At 50.4% G+C, this 14,635-nt stretch overlaps 1 protein-coding gene across 3 annotated transcripts in view; it reads right to left on the bottom strand.

The window, feature by feature from the left end:
- Positions 1–14,635, bottom strand: part of KCNIP1 (potassium voltage-gated channel interacting protein 1) — a 345,209-nt gene that overhangs the window by 203,539 nt on the left and 127,035 nt on the right. Inside the window, exon 1 of one of the 3 annotated variants that reach the window (XM_025434121.3) lies at positions 7,024–7,398. The exons of 1 other annotated variant lie outside the window; for it this stretch is intronic. In XM_025434121.3, coding sequence (XP_025289906.1) covers positions 7,024–7,084 — 61 coding nt within the window. In that variant the 5' untranslated portion in view covers positions 7,085–7,398. Of the gene's footprint in view, positions 1–7,023; positions 7,399–14,635 lie in introns of those variants that run through there. One more of the 3 variants, XM_025434123.3, reaches the window with a different exon arrangement.

The raw sequence follows: 14,635 nt of genomic DNA on the forward strand, positions 1-14,635 counted from the left end.
TACTATTATTCACCCTGGCAGATGATCCCCACGTTCCTATGTCACCATTGGGAATTTCATGACCTAAAATTCCCAGCTTCCCCTAGGAGTTACCGGGGAAACTGCTTGGGGCTCCAGTGGCCAGGGTTGTGACAGCTCTGGGTCCCCAGGGGGATGGAATCAGAGGCTGCAGTTCTAAGGGACACAGCTCGCCAAGGACTGCCCAGTCACGGTGCAGATGAAGCAACAGAGGAGGAAGGGACCAGCTCTGAGATGCGATAAAGGAAGCAGCAGAGCCAGTACTACCCCGAGTTGCCAAAATCATCGCACCTTAGGCGAAGTACTGTGCTCACTACCTCCTTGACCCCATACGCAGCCCTGTAAGGGAGACACTGTCATTGTCCCCATTTGATAGAACAGAAAACTGAGGCCCAGAGACCTTGAGCTAAGGAGTCACAGAGCCAGAGTTTAAACCCAGGTCTTACTTTCACTCAGTGGTCCTAATCTCTTTTGAGATCCTGTTCCTGGTGCCCTGATTTGAGTCGAGTGCCATTACCATTTCCCCCACTGCCCCAGTGAGGTTTCCGCCTGGCCTGGCATGGCAAGAATCCATCCAAAGTTCTGCTCCTGTGGCTACGGGACAGGAAGCCAGAGAGCTCCAGCTGATGGCAGCAGCTCCCCAAAGGTGACCCATTTAAAATACTTCCTACAGGGAGGCGAAGCATTTAAAGGTAAGTCGACTTTTTCTGAAGGTCCCAAGACTCGGTCACTCAGTCAGTCTCTCTCCCTCTCTCTCCTAAACACTGCTCACTCTCTGCCTGATGAATGGCAACATCAACTCCAGGGCCATTATGCAGAACTTTGCGGCGCTTCTCGCCATGAGCAGACCTGGATTTCTCATCTGCGCCGCTGCACTCCTGCACTACCCGGAGCCATGGAGAGCACACACCCTGGCCCATCCATCCTTAGCCCCACACAGCCAACAGTCATCAACTCTGGACCCAACATCCGGCCTGACAGAAACTATGGAATAAGACTCATGACCTTAGAGCTAGTCAGAGAGATGAATGATTAATCCATAATCACATAATGTTCACGATTGTGGCAAGGGGAAGCAGCAACAGCTGCAGAGGTAACAGGGGAGGGAGGGAGAGATGTGCTCTGCCTGCAGGAGCCTGGGAGAGGGTGATGCTGAATGAGGTCTTGAAGGATGTGTAGGAGTTTGCCAGGTGACTGGGGAGGTGGAGGTGGAGGGTGAGTGGAAGCCAGAGTGGGCGTTGGGCAGAGGTAACATCAGAGAAGCAATGATGCTTAACAGGTACTTAAGAGATTGCTTAGTGAACAGATAAATGGGTAGACAAATAGACAGGTTCCTGATCTCAGCTAGACAAGGTAAATGTGAACCTGAAACATAAGGGAGGTCATTCTAGATCAGTTCCTTCCTTCCTTCCTTCCTTCCTTCCTTCCTTCCTTCCTTCCTTCCTTCCTTCCTTCCTTCTTTCCTTCCTTCCTCCCTCCCTTCTTTTCTTTTTAAATTAATCAACAAAAGAGTGAAAGTAGAGATATTTTCCCATCTTCTCACCTTCCCCCCAAAATACTACACCCCTACGGATATCCAAAAACTGCCAGAATTCTTCTTGACTGAATTTAAAATTTTTAGCTTTCTAAGAAGCACCTGTTGTTAAGTTACTGGTAATTATTGCACCAGGGCTTCCTGTACCACTGACTCCTTCCAAATTTCATGGTAGACAGCTAAGGTCCAGCATTGGGGTAGCATGACAATCAATGCTCTTCATGCAAAGACTTCATTACTAGGACTAGGACTTCATTACTTCATTAACTTATGGGTACATTCATTCATGCATGCACTCATGTCTTCAATCATTCCTTCTGGCATTCAATTGATAATTCATTTGCTTGCTTCCTTCCTTCCTTTCTTTCATTCATTTATTTATTCCTCCATTCATTCATCATCCATTCTTTCACTCACTTGTTGACACATGCGCTCACTGTTCATTTGCACATTTATGAAGCATTTATGAGCAAAGCCCTCAGAGGCATATAATGAGGTTCAAGACGAGGTCCCTTTCCAGATACTAGTCTGAAAGCCTCCTCATGTTAGGTAACAGTCCCTCACTTTTATTTTTTGGTCTTCCCACCTCCCTCTCCCTCTTTTTAAAAAAATTTAAAAAGATTTATTTATTTATTCATGAGAGACACAGAGAAAGAGGCAGAGACATAGACAGAGGGAGAAGCCCAATGGGGGACTCAATCCCGGATCCTGGGATCACACCCTGAGCTGAAGGCAGATGCTCAACCACTGAGCCACCCAGGCATTCCCCCACCTCCCTCTTTCTGTTTGCCCTGATCCTCACTGGGTTTCTTCTGGGATTGAGGGCCCAAGAACTGTGTCTGGCACTGGGTGTGGGGTCCTCATCCTTTTGTGACTATCAGGAGCAGGGGAGTAGGAACACTGCTCTCAGCATCTCCCTGCTAAATGGTAAACAGATTCAGTACATTTTGTGGACAAAGCCAATTCAAAGCCAGCAGACCAAATAAGAGAATTCATTCCAGGCAGAGGGCTGGTAACTGAAATTCCAGTGGGAAGCTAACTTTTCCTTCAGGGTCTGCTATTAGACCCGGGATCGAATCCCACGTCGGGCTCCCGGTGCATGGAGCCTGCTTCTCCCTCTGCCTGTGTCTCTGCCTCTCTCTCTTTCTCTCTCTGTGACTATCATAAATAAATAAACATTTAAAAAAAAAAAAAAAAAAAGAATCCAAGCTGGGGACCATGAGGAATGATTCAGACAAGCACCCTGCAAGAAGCTGACACTCTGGAGTGGTGGATGGGGGTGGGGGATAGCAGGGGAAGATGGGTTAACACCTCCATCCAGTGCCCAATACAATGCATGACTTGAGAGTCATGGGAATGCACACCTTAAAAAAAGTAAGGAATTTAGATGGGGCCTGGGGAAGTCTTCTTGACTGTGGAAACAGCTGAGTGAGGTCTTGGAATATGAGTGGAATTATAACTATTAGGCTAGGAGATGAGGGGAAGGGTAACAGAGTGAAAAGGACGAACAAAGATGCAGAAGTGGTTGACACCGCCCAGTACAAACACCCCTGTAAATTAGTATGCCTCTCTTAGACATCAGCAAACTGGCATTTCCAAGGTAAAATGACTTGCCAAAGGTCCTTTGCGACAAGGGCTATATGACAGCAGGGTTACTGCTTCTCTCCTCCTCACTGCCTCTCCTTGGTCTCCTACAGCTTCTGGGTTGAACATGTTGCCCAATGAAGGAACTACAGACCCAGCTTCATCAGGAGCCCTCTGGTTGCATATATTCTCCAAGGTGTTCACTGATCTAGGAAGCGGGGAACCAATTCCATATTTGTCTCTAACTTGCCATGTGGTTAGAATAAGCTTCAAGTAGTTGTGGGATTTAGTCAGCTCATCTATTCAATGAGCACTCTGAAGATCCCAAGCTCAGACCTTCCTGAAGGTTCTGAATGCTTTCTCTTGGTCATAGAGGACTGATAACCAGTTTGCTTATAGGCAAAAATCTTCACTGAGATGCCCTCGGTCTAGCGATGTTCTACCTAAATTCTCTTGCCCCTCACAGGCCCAGCAGCTACACCTGCATCATCCCTCTTTGACCATCCCACACCCCAACCCTTTGCACTTATTCTTTAAAGCCCAGAATAGTATGAAAAGCACAGACAAAATTCTTGCAGCCGGAAATTCTATCTAGGACTGGGATGCAGAGGCTGAATCCCCCAAAGCAGGGCTTTTCTCATTAATTAAAGACAAACAAAGATTCTAAACAGAGAAAGAAAATGAATTAGAATATTTTTGTTTGGTGACATGGCTCTAAAATTAATTTAGATTTCGGCTGCCTTCAGGAAGCTCTCCCTGAACACCCAGGCTGGGCTAGGTGTTTCTCTCTCTCTTGGCACTAATCACGTGGAGCTTTGCCCTACTTAAAAAAATTTATATGTGCCACCAAATTATATTTTGGAAACATTCAGGGCCTTTGTTCAGTAGGCTATGTTTGTTTCAGGACCAGCCACAGAACAGAGATCAGTGGGGGCTGCAGTAACAGGACCAGCGTCTGTGCCTTTAGGGTTTTGGGTCCAGTTCCCTGGACAGCACTGAAAGAGGGCTCCGGAAATGAGCTATTAGGACTCCCAGAGGCACTGCCTACTTCCAGGATGGCCTTATTCTAGACATTTGGAAGCCACAAACAGTAGAGCTATAAATTGAACAGTGGCTAAGATTTGCTGACCACTTACTACACAGCAGAGCTTGTGCTGATCATTTGACTTGCATTATCCCTGAAATCCACTCAACACAGCAGCTATTTTAAGATGGTAACTACTACTGTTCCTGTTTTACAGTTGAGGAAAACAAGGCTAGGGAGTGGTAGAGCCTGGATTTGAACCTACCAGGGAGGTCGAATCCTGAATTGAGAACCTTTACCACCCTCTTCCAAATGCCTTAATTAGATCTGAGTCTGATGTCTCAGAGATCATAGTAACAGTTCCATTAAGAGCATCAGCAAGAAAAATCTTCAAATCTGAGAACAGGATGGAACCTGAGGAGAAACTGAAGCTCCAAGGGGTTAAGGGACCTAGCCAGGAAGCGGTCCCTGACCTCTGGCCTCCCCCAGCCACTTTCCAAGTCACCTTCCTCTGCAGGAAAGGTCTCCTGCTGATTAGCATTCCACAGAGGAAGGTGCTAAGATAAGACTCTGATCAGGGCAAATGCCAGGAGAAAGGTACACAGCTGGAGCCCTGAACAATGCAGCCAATGTGGTGGAAACTCTGTCCAAGAGGGCCTGACTACCCAGGGATGGTGCAGCTCGTCATGGTGGCCTGCCCAATAGCCCTGACCTGCTGTGAGCTTCAAGCAAGCATTGTTGTGAGAGTTAAATAAGAAAGTGCAGGAAAAGCATGCCACAATGTGCCAGGCACACAGTAAGGGAGGGATCACTGGAAGCTGTCACCCTTGCCCCCCACCCCCGTCTTCTGTTTCTTAGGCTCCTGGGAGAGAATGAAGAGCTCTGGCCTCTGGGAATCCTATGGGAATTCACGGGAGTGACCTAGAATTTTGCGTAGGAGACAGGAACGGTAGACAGTAATGTCTGAGCTCTTAATCTTCGCCCGACCCTATGCAAGGAGCTCCGTATCCATCCTTCGTGTTTTCATGTCCTTACAACAATCTCCCTTGGGTCCCTGGTGGTTCAGCCAACACTGTATATGAAACAGGGTCCTCCCTCCCTCTACTCCCTCCACACTGAGTTTCCTGCCTGGAGATGCTATTCTCACCCACTCTATGGATGAGAAAACAGGCTGAGAGGGGTGAAGGCTGGCCTGAGATCTCAGAAGGAGGGAGTGATGAAGCTGGGATGCACGCCCAGACCCTACTGGACTCCAAAGCTCAAGACCTTTCTGTGACATCTATCTGCCTCGCAGAAGTGTGACAGGCATTGAAAATATTTTAAAACAAATCCCTGGGTTTCTTGTTCCATAGTCTCCTGGCCTCTGGGACCTCATAGCGGTCAGATAAATGATGGGAGTTTGGTGCTGAATTTTGTTCCTACACAAGTAGTATCCGAGGATCTGTGAGAATCAAGGCTCTGGATGTCAAGGTCCTGGGCCAAGGCTTGAAGACATGGCCTGCCCAAGACTGGTAAAAGGCACCCAGACCCTTCCCTGCTAGAAGGATATGTAACTCATGTGGCCTTAGACCTGTGTTCTGGGACTTAAACACCAATCCAGCTTTATCCCCTAAGATCTATACCCAGAGATATCATTCCTTACTGCTCACCCAGACTGATATCTCTGGGAGCTGGGCCAGATGCCTGGACCCCTTGAAGACAGGCTACTCATGGGGAACTCTGAGATGTGAATTTGCCCACTGAGTCAGGAGAGACCAAGCAAGTCCTAGAGCAGACTCACTGAGTACCTTGGGGTCCACCCATACCTTACTACAGTTCTAATCACAACCCAGAGTAAAGGTTGGGAACTACAGCCCCTGCCTATAACCAGAACCTGAGATCCAGATCCAGTGGTGGAATGTGAAGGTCTACGGCTCAGGTTACTTAAAATCTTTCTTCCACTCACAACAGGATTTGAGCATCAAATAAAAGAAAATAAAACTCATCATTTTCTTTCTTCTTAACCGCATCCTGTCCCTTCATTCCAATAATCAACTTTCTCACTGCTGGGGAGGAGGCCTGCATAAGTCCCCTATGGCGCAACATATGTCAGCGCCAACTTCACATGGACCTATTTGACAACCGTCCCGCTGGTGAGACTGGGCATGTCTCAGCTAGGGAACAGCGGCTATCATGCTTTCTAATCCTTGACATAAGCTCACTGCTCCATCACACCTTGACAGCGCCCTCAGCTCCACAGCGGCTCCCAGAGCACAGCAGCACCCTGTGTGATACCCTCGCTCCTAATGACTCCCCCAGCCACCAGGACATGAGCCCTGGGAGTTTTACCGCTTGGCAGCTGGTGATTCCTTTTGGCTTGCAGAGGTTTACTGGGGTAAGCAGACAGAGCACTCTCCCTGATGATGGGCTCCAAGGTCTGCATCAGCACTGTCACCCGGAGGAGTGTGTGAATGTGTGAGCACACTTGCTGGGTGCCCACAGTTGCACAATTGCCAGCCGTCATGGGAATGGGAAGAGCTTCCCAACATTTCCACCCAGACAATCCAGTCACCCCCACCTGTGAATCTGACTCTCCCTTCTGCTCCTAGAGCTTTCCAGGAGGAGTGTCCTGGCACCTGGAGCCCCAGAGGGGAGCTCCCCCACGCCAGGGGCCAGCGCCCACTCTGGCTCCCTCCTCTGCGTGTTCACGATATTCACACCAAACCTCCCGCCAGGTTTCTCACTCCTCTAGCTGCAAGAACCTGCCCTTGCTCCTCGTGAAGAGGAGGGTCCAGGCCAAGGGAGGCAGGTGGTACACCCCAGCTCAGCATGCAGCACCCCCAAATCCAGTCAGGGGAACAAAAGGAGGAAGGAGGTGGCTTACCTTTAGAAGGTCGCCTTTGTTTGGTTTGCAGAGACGAGAAGGTGCCCATGACGGCCCCCATGGCAGCGAAGACTTGTGTGCGACTTGGGACCCCTCGCCCTGCCCCTGCCCTCCCCTGGAAAGAAACCAGTGTGGCTCCTCTACTCCGAATTGGAGGAGGACACAAAAAAGCACCCGGCAGCTCGCCTGCAGCTTGGTATTCAGCGAGCGTGGGGCTGGGGCGCCGGGAGCCTTGTCTCCCCTTCTTCAGCCCCGCACATGCACTGACTCACGGCCGGGCGCTCCCCGCGAGCCTTCGGAACCGGGCCGGGCTGTTCGCGCGCCGCGGGCCCAGGACGCTGCCCGCAGCCCGCGCGGTGCCGGCCCCCGAGCCAGCCGCGCTCCGCCCGCCCCTGCTGCCGCGCTGCGCCCCGCTGCGCTCCCGGCGCTCGGCGGGCTCTCGGGGCCGGGACCAACCATGAATGAACAGCGCCAGGGACGGCGCGGGGCGGAGGAGGCGGCGGCGCGGGCCGGCGGGCGACCGGGGGGCGGGGCGGGGGCCGGGCCCCGAGGGGCGTCCGCAGCCGCAGCCGCAGCCGCAGCGCTGCCCCCCGCCCCGCGCGCCCGCACCTGTGAGCGCCGCGCGCCGGGGCGCACCGACCCGCGTGGGCCGGCGCCTGGCGGTGGGCTCGGGGGGCAGCCGCAGACCGCCCCGGGAGAGCGGCGCGCGCGCGTGTGTGTGTCCCTGCGTGCGATGCACTATTTCACCTGACTTAAAGGAAATCTTATTTAATCCACCCTCCGAATTCATCGGGTGGGGGAAATAAAGTCTGCGCCACCCAGGGAGAGACGGAAGATCCACATCTAACTGAGCTGTCGTGGGAGGAAGGGTCCCCCCTGCTCCGCCAACACCAGGGCCACCTTCTGCGGACTGAGAATTGGACAGGGTAAAGGAGCCCCTTTGGGCCCTTGCTTTCTCTTGTTTCTCCCCTCACTCTCTCCCTCCTTCACCCTCCCACCTCCTCTCAGACCCCACAGTAATTTCTTCACCATCAGTCATGGGGTAGACTGTGAGTTAGTGCTGAAGGGGTAATGGCTGAATTTGGGAAACAGTCTCCCTACTGTGAGTTTTCACTCCAGATCACACAGAACCCCAACTCCTATCTCAGCGTCTCATGCAAAAGGGCAAAGTTTGGGTTCACCCCCATGGCTTCTCCTCAGCATCCTGTGATGCCGAAATGCAAGGTCTGCTCCCTGAAAGCCAGGGGAGGACCTACGCCTCATCCAAGTAGGAGCTGCCTAGGTTCCCAGTATACACTGTGCCTGCAGACCACAGGTCCCCCAACATATGGGCTCACAAACACACACATACATGTAGTCAGTCACACGAAAAAATAGAGGCACAGTCCCACAAGTCCACACAGACGCGCTCAGCCCATCATACACTCATAGGATCATCCGCAGGACCTCACACAAGATCCAGACACAGGAACACAGAGGCACAAAGGCATACAAACAGTGCGAAATGGCATTGGAGTTACCAACATTCACGTACACTCAAAGCCACACAGGCAAATAGCCATATTCCAGCCTACGGGGCCTCTCAGGTACTGTTTCTCCTCATTCCAGCACATTAGCTGCCCTTTCAGGGACAAAGGTGGCCTGATACTTGGCCAGGGACCCTGAGTAGTTTCCTTTACCTATTCAGCGCTTAATGCTTTCACAAATCCAAACACGTCATATTTTGTGCAACAGGGAAGGTGTGCTTAATAACATCTGTCCCTTTTATTTGCATTGCCGTTTGCTATGTATAACCCACATCACCTCCAGCCCTGTGAGTTAGACGGATCGCGTCTAATCATTACTGTAAAGAGAAACTGAGGCTTACCTAGGGTGAGGAATTTGCCTGAAGTGACTTAGCCAGAATGTGGGATTAGAACTTGGAGTTCAGGACCGTGTCACCACCTCCTATCGACAGGTGAGGACACCGGGGACTCCTGAGCCAGGGAGACCTCCTCTAGGCCCCGCTAGATTCAAAGCTTCAGCTCTCATACCAGTCAGAACTTATCTGTGTGTGTCCATGAGGACTAGAATCCTGGCTGATGGAGCAAGACTGCACCTTGCTGGAGAAGGGTGGAGCTGGGGTTGAAGCCAGGGGTCAGGAGAGGTCCCATCAGGATGGCCAAGACTCAAGGAGCAGAGGAGGGACTTTGCCGGAGAGACGGTGGTGCAGCCCTCTCGGGTCAGGCACCTGCTCATCTTCATACTACCTAAAGACCAGGACCAGCACTTGAGAGTTTACAGAAAGCTAGGATGCCATTCGTGCATTTCCTCTTCTTCCCCATTGCCATGTGAAAAAAGGAGAGGAGAGATGAATTGCTCCGTTTTAGAGATCAGAGATCTGGAGGAGTTTGTGACTGGCTGCTCCTAAGCAGTGGGAATAAAACGAGATCACCAAGGTGAAGTCCAAATCGTTGAGTATTAATTATGAGGCCCTTCTGTGGCCTGGCTTCATCTACCAGTCTCTCTGCTCACTGGTGCTCCCTTTAGGGCTCTGTCCAAACAGGACCTCACTGGTGCCCTCTAGGGTTGTGCTTCAGGGCCTTTGCCATTCCCTCTGCCTAAAATGTCCCTCACCTCCTTCTCCTTCTGGTGACCTGCTGCCCATCCTTCAACATCTAATTCAAGTGTCATTTTCTCCAGCAGTCCCCTCCTGGCCCTGAACTGGTGCCTGCCCCAAGTTCCTGCAGCACTTGGGGCTTTTTGCCCATCAGAAAAGTCATTTCCTTGGTTTTCCTTGTCCCTTTCCTGTCCGTCTCTCCCTCCTCACAGAGGGTTCTGTAAGAGCAGGGACCACTATTGATTTAGCTCTACACTGTCTACTTAAGCCCCTGTGCAGTCTGTGCCAAGTGAATGAATGAATGAATGAATGAACTAATTTTCTTTGCTCACTCAATTATTAAGTAAAAACTGGTGATTACCAGATCATCCTAGCTCTTCAAAGGAAGAAGCATACTCTTCCAAGCCAAGATTCATTTATTCAACAAATATTTATTCATTCATATGTCAACCATGTACCAGATATTTATATGCACAACAGCTCCCTTGTTCCTGATGGTGTCCTGCACGGTAGGTATTATTGAAAGGTAAATGCACACACACACACTATATGATGCAGCAGACATTGCCCATGAGAGGCTAACAAAGAACACATCTAGGGAGGAGAGCACATCAAGAGAGAGATGACAACAGACCCACTCCTGCCTCTGGGAGACTTGCTGCAGAGAGCAGAGAATCATGTGGGTGATTTGTCCTGCTGTCCCCAACATGTACTCACTAAGGCCATTGTGCCAGCTCTGTCCAACTGGGGCTTCACTGGCTGTGGCTCCTTCTATTCTTGAAGGTGAGCTAGCTCATGCTCCATGGCCAGCTCTGATCCCTCCCTCACCTATCCTCTTACGGACTGAAAGTTTGTGTCCCCTTGAAACTCATATGTTTAAATTCATATGTCCCCTACCCCCCTGCCGCCATCCCGCATGTGTGGCTGTATCTGGAGATGTAGCCTCTAAAAAAGTAATTAAGGCTAAATGAGGTCGTAAGGATGAGGTCTTGGTCCCATGGGATTAGAGTCCATAATGTCTCATAAAAGCAGACATCAGAGAGTTCCCCCAAGCCCTGAACACATGACTAAGAAAGGCCTTGTGAGCACACAGGGAGCAGAAGGCAGCCATCTGTAACCCAAGGGGAGAGCTCTCACCAGACACCCACCCTGTTGGCACCTGGATCTTGGACTTCCAGTCTCTAGAACTGTGAAAAAATACATTTCTGTTGTTTAAGCCACCCAGTCTGTGGCATTGTGTAATAGCAGCCTGAGCTGAGTAATACACACCCACGGTGCCTGTCCGTGCCCTCAGAAAGCTCTGGAGGCAAGGCCTTCCCATCCCTCTGACATACACACCCATGTAGGGCTCCTTAAGGTCCCCCTGGAAGGCTGTTCAGGGAGGAAGGGGTGAAATGGTTAGAGACCCAGAGGGGTCCGATGAAAGCATGCCCGTGCTGGGCTATGTAACACACAAGCCAAGTTTGCTCCCTCCCCTCTTCTGGCATACACTCACTCAGCCACGTTTCTTTCCATCCTTGGGGGCCTGGGCAGGTCACACGTGGAGGCAGCAGTGTCAGATGAAGAGCACGGATCTGGAGGCGCTGCTGGATCTGGGTTCCGATGCTGATTCTGCTGCTTTTTAGCTGTGTGACTTGGAGCCTGATGAGTACTTTCTCTGAACCCTACTCTCCCCTTCTGAGGACTACATTAGCACCTACTTTTTAGTGCTGCTGTGAAGACTTGGAGGTGATGTAAGGCCCTTAGTAGGTGCCTGGCACATAGCGTGGCCAGTTGTGGAGGACGGACTGCCACTATCACTGTTGCTGTGGGCCAGGTATCGTGCTGGGCTAGAGGGGTGTAGAAATGAGTCAGCCACAGCCCTTCCCCTTGGCTTCCATCTTTGCTCTTCATCTGTTTCATAGGAAATCTATTCTCAGGGTCCCCATCTGGTATTAAAAGACTCAGATTAGTTAAGGAAGGGAATGTGGTTGGCACCTGATTATGTGCAATTCAGCACTATGCTAGCTGCTGTCTTGTACCATTTCCCAAATGTTCTGCATGCATAAGTCTGGCCGCCTCAAATAGATCCTGAGTTTTTAGAAAGCAAAGCAGGCACCCCCTCCCTGCCCCCACCCACCATGGCTTAGTCTGCCCCAGGACATCCTAAGTGTTTGGCAAATATTCAAGCTGAGATTATCAAGACAGGGGAAAGGGCACCATCACTTAACCCTGGGATCAGGTCCCACTTCTCTTACTAAATGTGCATCTGGGCCTGGGTTGCTTCTCTCTGAAACATGAACCAGGTCCGTCCTTTCAAGGGTTGGTGTGAGGATTGGGTCAGATAAAGTAAGGGGAAAATACTTCATTTCTCGGTAAAGCACTTTGCAAATGTCTTTTATCATATTTCTGTGCTGGGGCTTATTTAGTTATACATTCATTCAACAAATATTTATTAAGCACCATCTACCTGCCAGGTACCATTTGAACGAAAGGGACCAATAATGAACAAAAAGAGGCAGGAGTCCTGTCCTCATGGAAATGGTGGGCTAGGATTGAAGACAATGAGATCCTCTTACCATTACAAACTGTGATCGGGCTGGGGAGAAAGAGGGAGCAGATGAGTTTGGGATGAGGTGGGGTGGGTGATGCTCAGAGAAGCCAGGTAGATAAACCTTTTGCAAAGTACAAAGTTATGTCACAACTAAGTATAGATCCTCAGAAGGCAGGGAGTTAGATATAGCTTTCAAGTCAAGGAGATCAGGTTGCAAATGCTGGGTTTGTTTTGTGACCTCAAGCCTGTTATTTGACGTGTGAGAGCCTCCATTTCCAAAATCTGCAAGCAGAATAATCCCACCAACCTCATTTGCAGGGTGAGGCTGAAAGTGATCACGATTACAAAAGTGCCTGGCAGAGGGTCTCCTGCCTAGAACACAGCCTTGGCTCAGAAAATGCTAACTCCATTCTTCCGTTTCCCCTTCCAGTCTTCTTTGCAAGCAACTTCTTCCCCACTTTCCCAGGAGGAAGAAAAGATCTTGAAATAGGACTTGGGCTTGGGAAGTGCCTCCCCAGGGCCACATCCATATGCATCAAGCATGGCCTCATCTGTCAAGGTTGATCGTGACCCTTCAGGGAGCAGGACTGATGCCAGGGAAGCCAGGTCACAGGCTCTGCCTTGGGTGTCTTGATGGCTGCACTGCCCCAAGGGTTCCCCCTTCATGCTCCAGTGCTGGAACAGTCTCTGCCTGGGGCTGAAATGAGTTCAGACAGAGTGCAGCCACCCACACAGCCCAGACACTTGCAGCACAGCCCTTCCAAGTTACCCAGTTCCAGAAGGGGGGGGGGGGATGACATTCCAGAGCATCCTGGCTTACATTATCTGAAGCAACATACATAATGTGCCCTGGAGACCAGAGGGGTCATGGGTGCCAACCCTAGGCCAGGCACAAGGTCACTACTTCATGAAATTGATCAGATGGCTCTCTGGGGGTGGATGGAAGGCTGCGTAGAAGAAGGAATGGTGGGGAGGGAGGTGGATTCAAATACGTTCAAACAAACAGTTAGGTATCCAATGAAACCTGTGAACCTTCTTCCCCAAAATAGCCATGCATGTGTGAACACGCACTCACACCTTGCATAAAATGTTATGGTGTTCACGACTCTCCCACACGAGGCACATCCATGGACACCTAGTTAAGAAACTCTGTGCAACAGGGGAAAGATGATAATCAGGGATTTGATTCACTCAGTTCTTAGCTGTACCACTTGAACTTCTCTGAGTCTCAGTTTCAACATCTGTAAAATGGGTGTAAATAATTGTGCCTCTCTCTTGAGACTGTTGTAAGGATTACATGAGAAGAAGCATTCCAGGGCTCTAGTGTAATGGCTGGTAAGGCTCAGGGAGAGGTGTCAGTCATCGTAAACAGCCTCATTACACTTCATTCACTCACTCATTCATTCATTCAGTCACAAGGTAGTGAGTGCTTTCTGTTCCATCACACCCTGAGATGGTCTCTGGGGCTGCAGAAGTTTATGCTCACTTGCTTGGGGAACTCAGAGTCTAAGGGGGCAATGGGCAGGTAAGCAACTCACAACCCATCCCAGATTTCCCCATGAAAGAGTGGGAATGACTTCTCTAGGTCTGCCACTGAGAAAACCAGCCTGGGACTCTGGCTGAGCCGGCCAGCCCCACACAGTCCTGGGAGAAGCAAAGGTTTGGACTCAGCAAGGCCAGGGACCTAGAGCAACCTAGGAGGACAAGGTCAGGGTGGAAGTGGGGTGGAAAAAGCAAGACTGGAACTAGGTAGAAATGGATGGAGTTGCAGGTAGTGCAGGTGAGAGTCGGGGCAGACAGGACTGAGAGGGAGTGAGGGTGGCCCTGGAAAATTGCCATGGTGGTGACACTAAAATGGCTGGGGCAATGAGGACAGAATTTCAAAAGTGTCTGCAGAACATGGATCCATGATCTCCTTGGGTAAATATGCAGGAGTTTGTCATGTTTACTCCCCTCCTTTATTCTCCTTAGATTATATGATAATTGCCTTAACAGTGGTAGCCATTGTCTTTGGGATTTTCACTAAGTACCAGTTTGTTCCTGGTCCTATTAATTGTTTCGTTAAGGTAGGTATTGTTATTATCTCCCATTTTATATATGATGCAACCAGAGCACAGAGAGGTTAGTGATCTGCCCAAAGCCACACAGCAAGGAAGTGGTGGAGCTGGCTTTGAACTTAGGTGGTCTGATTCCAGATCCTATATTCCCCTTGGTTCCAAGCCCTCCTGCGGCTATTTTAACTTCCTTTTTCAGCACTGTTTCTCTGGGAGGTAGCAATTCACCAGGAACTCACAGGTATGGTGTAGCTTCCTAGAGCCAAGGGATAGATGCCAAGGGGAGGTCACTGGGTCCTGGCCCTCTGGCTGGCAGTTGTGGCTCCTATCCATACCTTTTCTGCCAGGCGGCTGCAGCCATACCCATCTGCCTATGGAAATGCGAATGCACACAGAGTCTGTTTTCCCTCTGTGACTTCTCCAAAC

The sequence above is a fragment of the Canis lupus genome, chromosome 4 (assembly GCF_003254725.2).
Source record: "Canis lupus dingo isolate Sandy chromosome 4, ASM325472v2, whole genome shotgun sequence".
Taxonomy (NCBI): domain Eukaryota; kingdom Metazoa; phylum Chordata; class Mammalia; order Carnivora; family Canidae; genus Canis; species Canis lupus.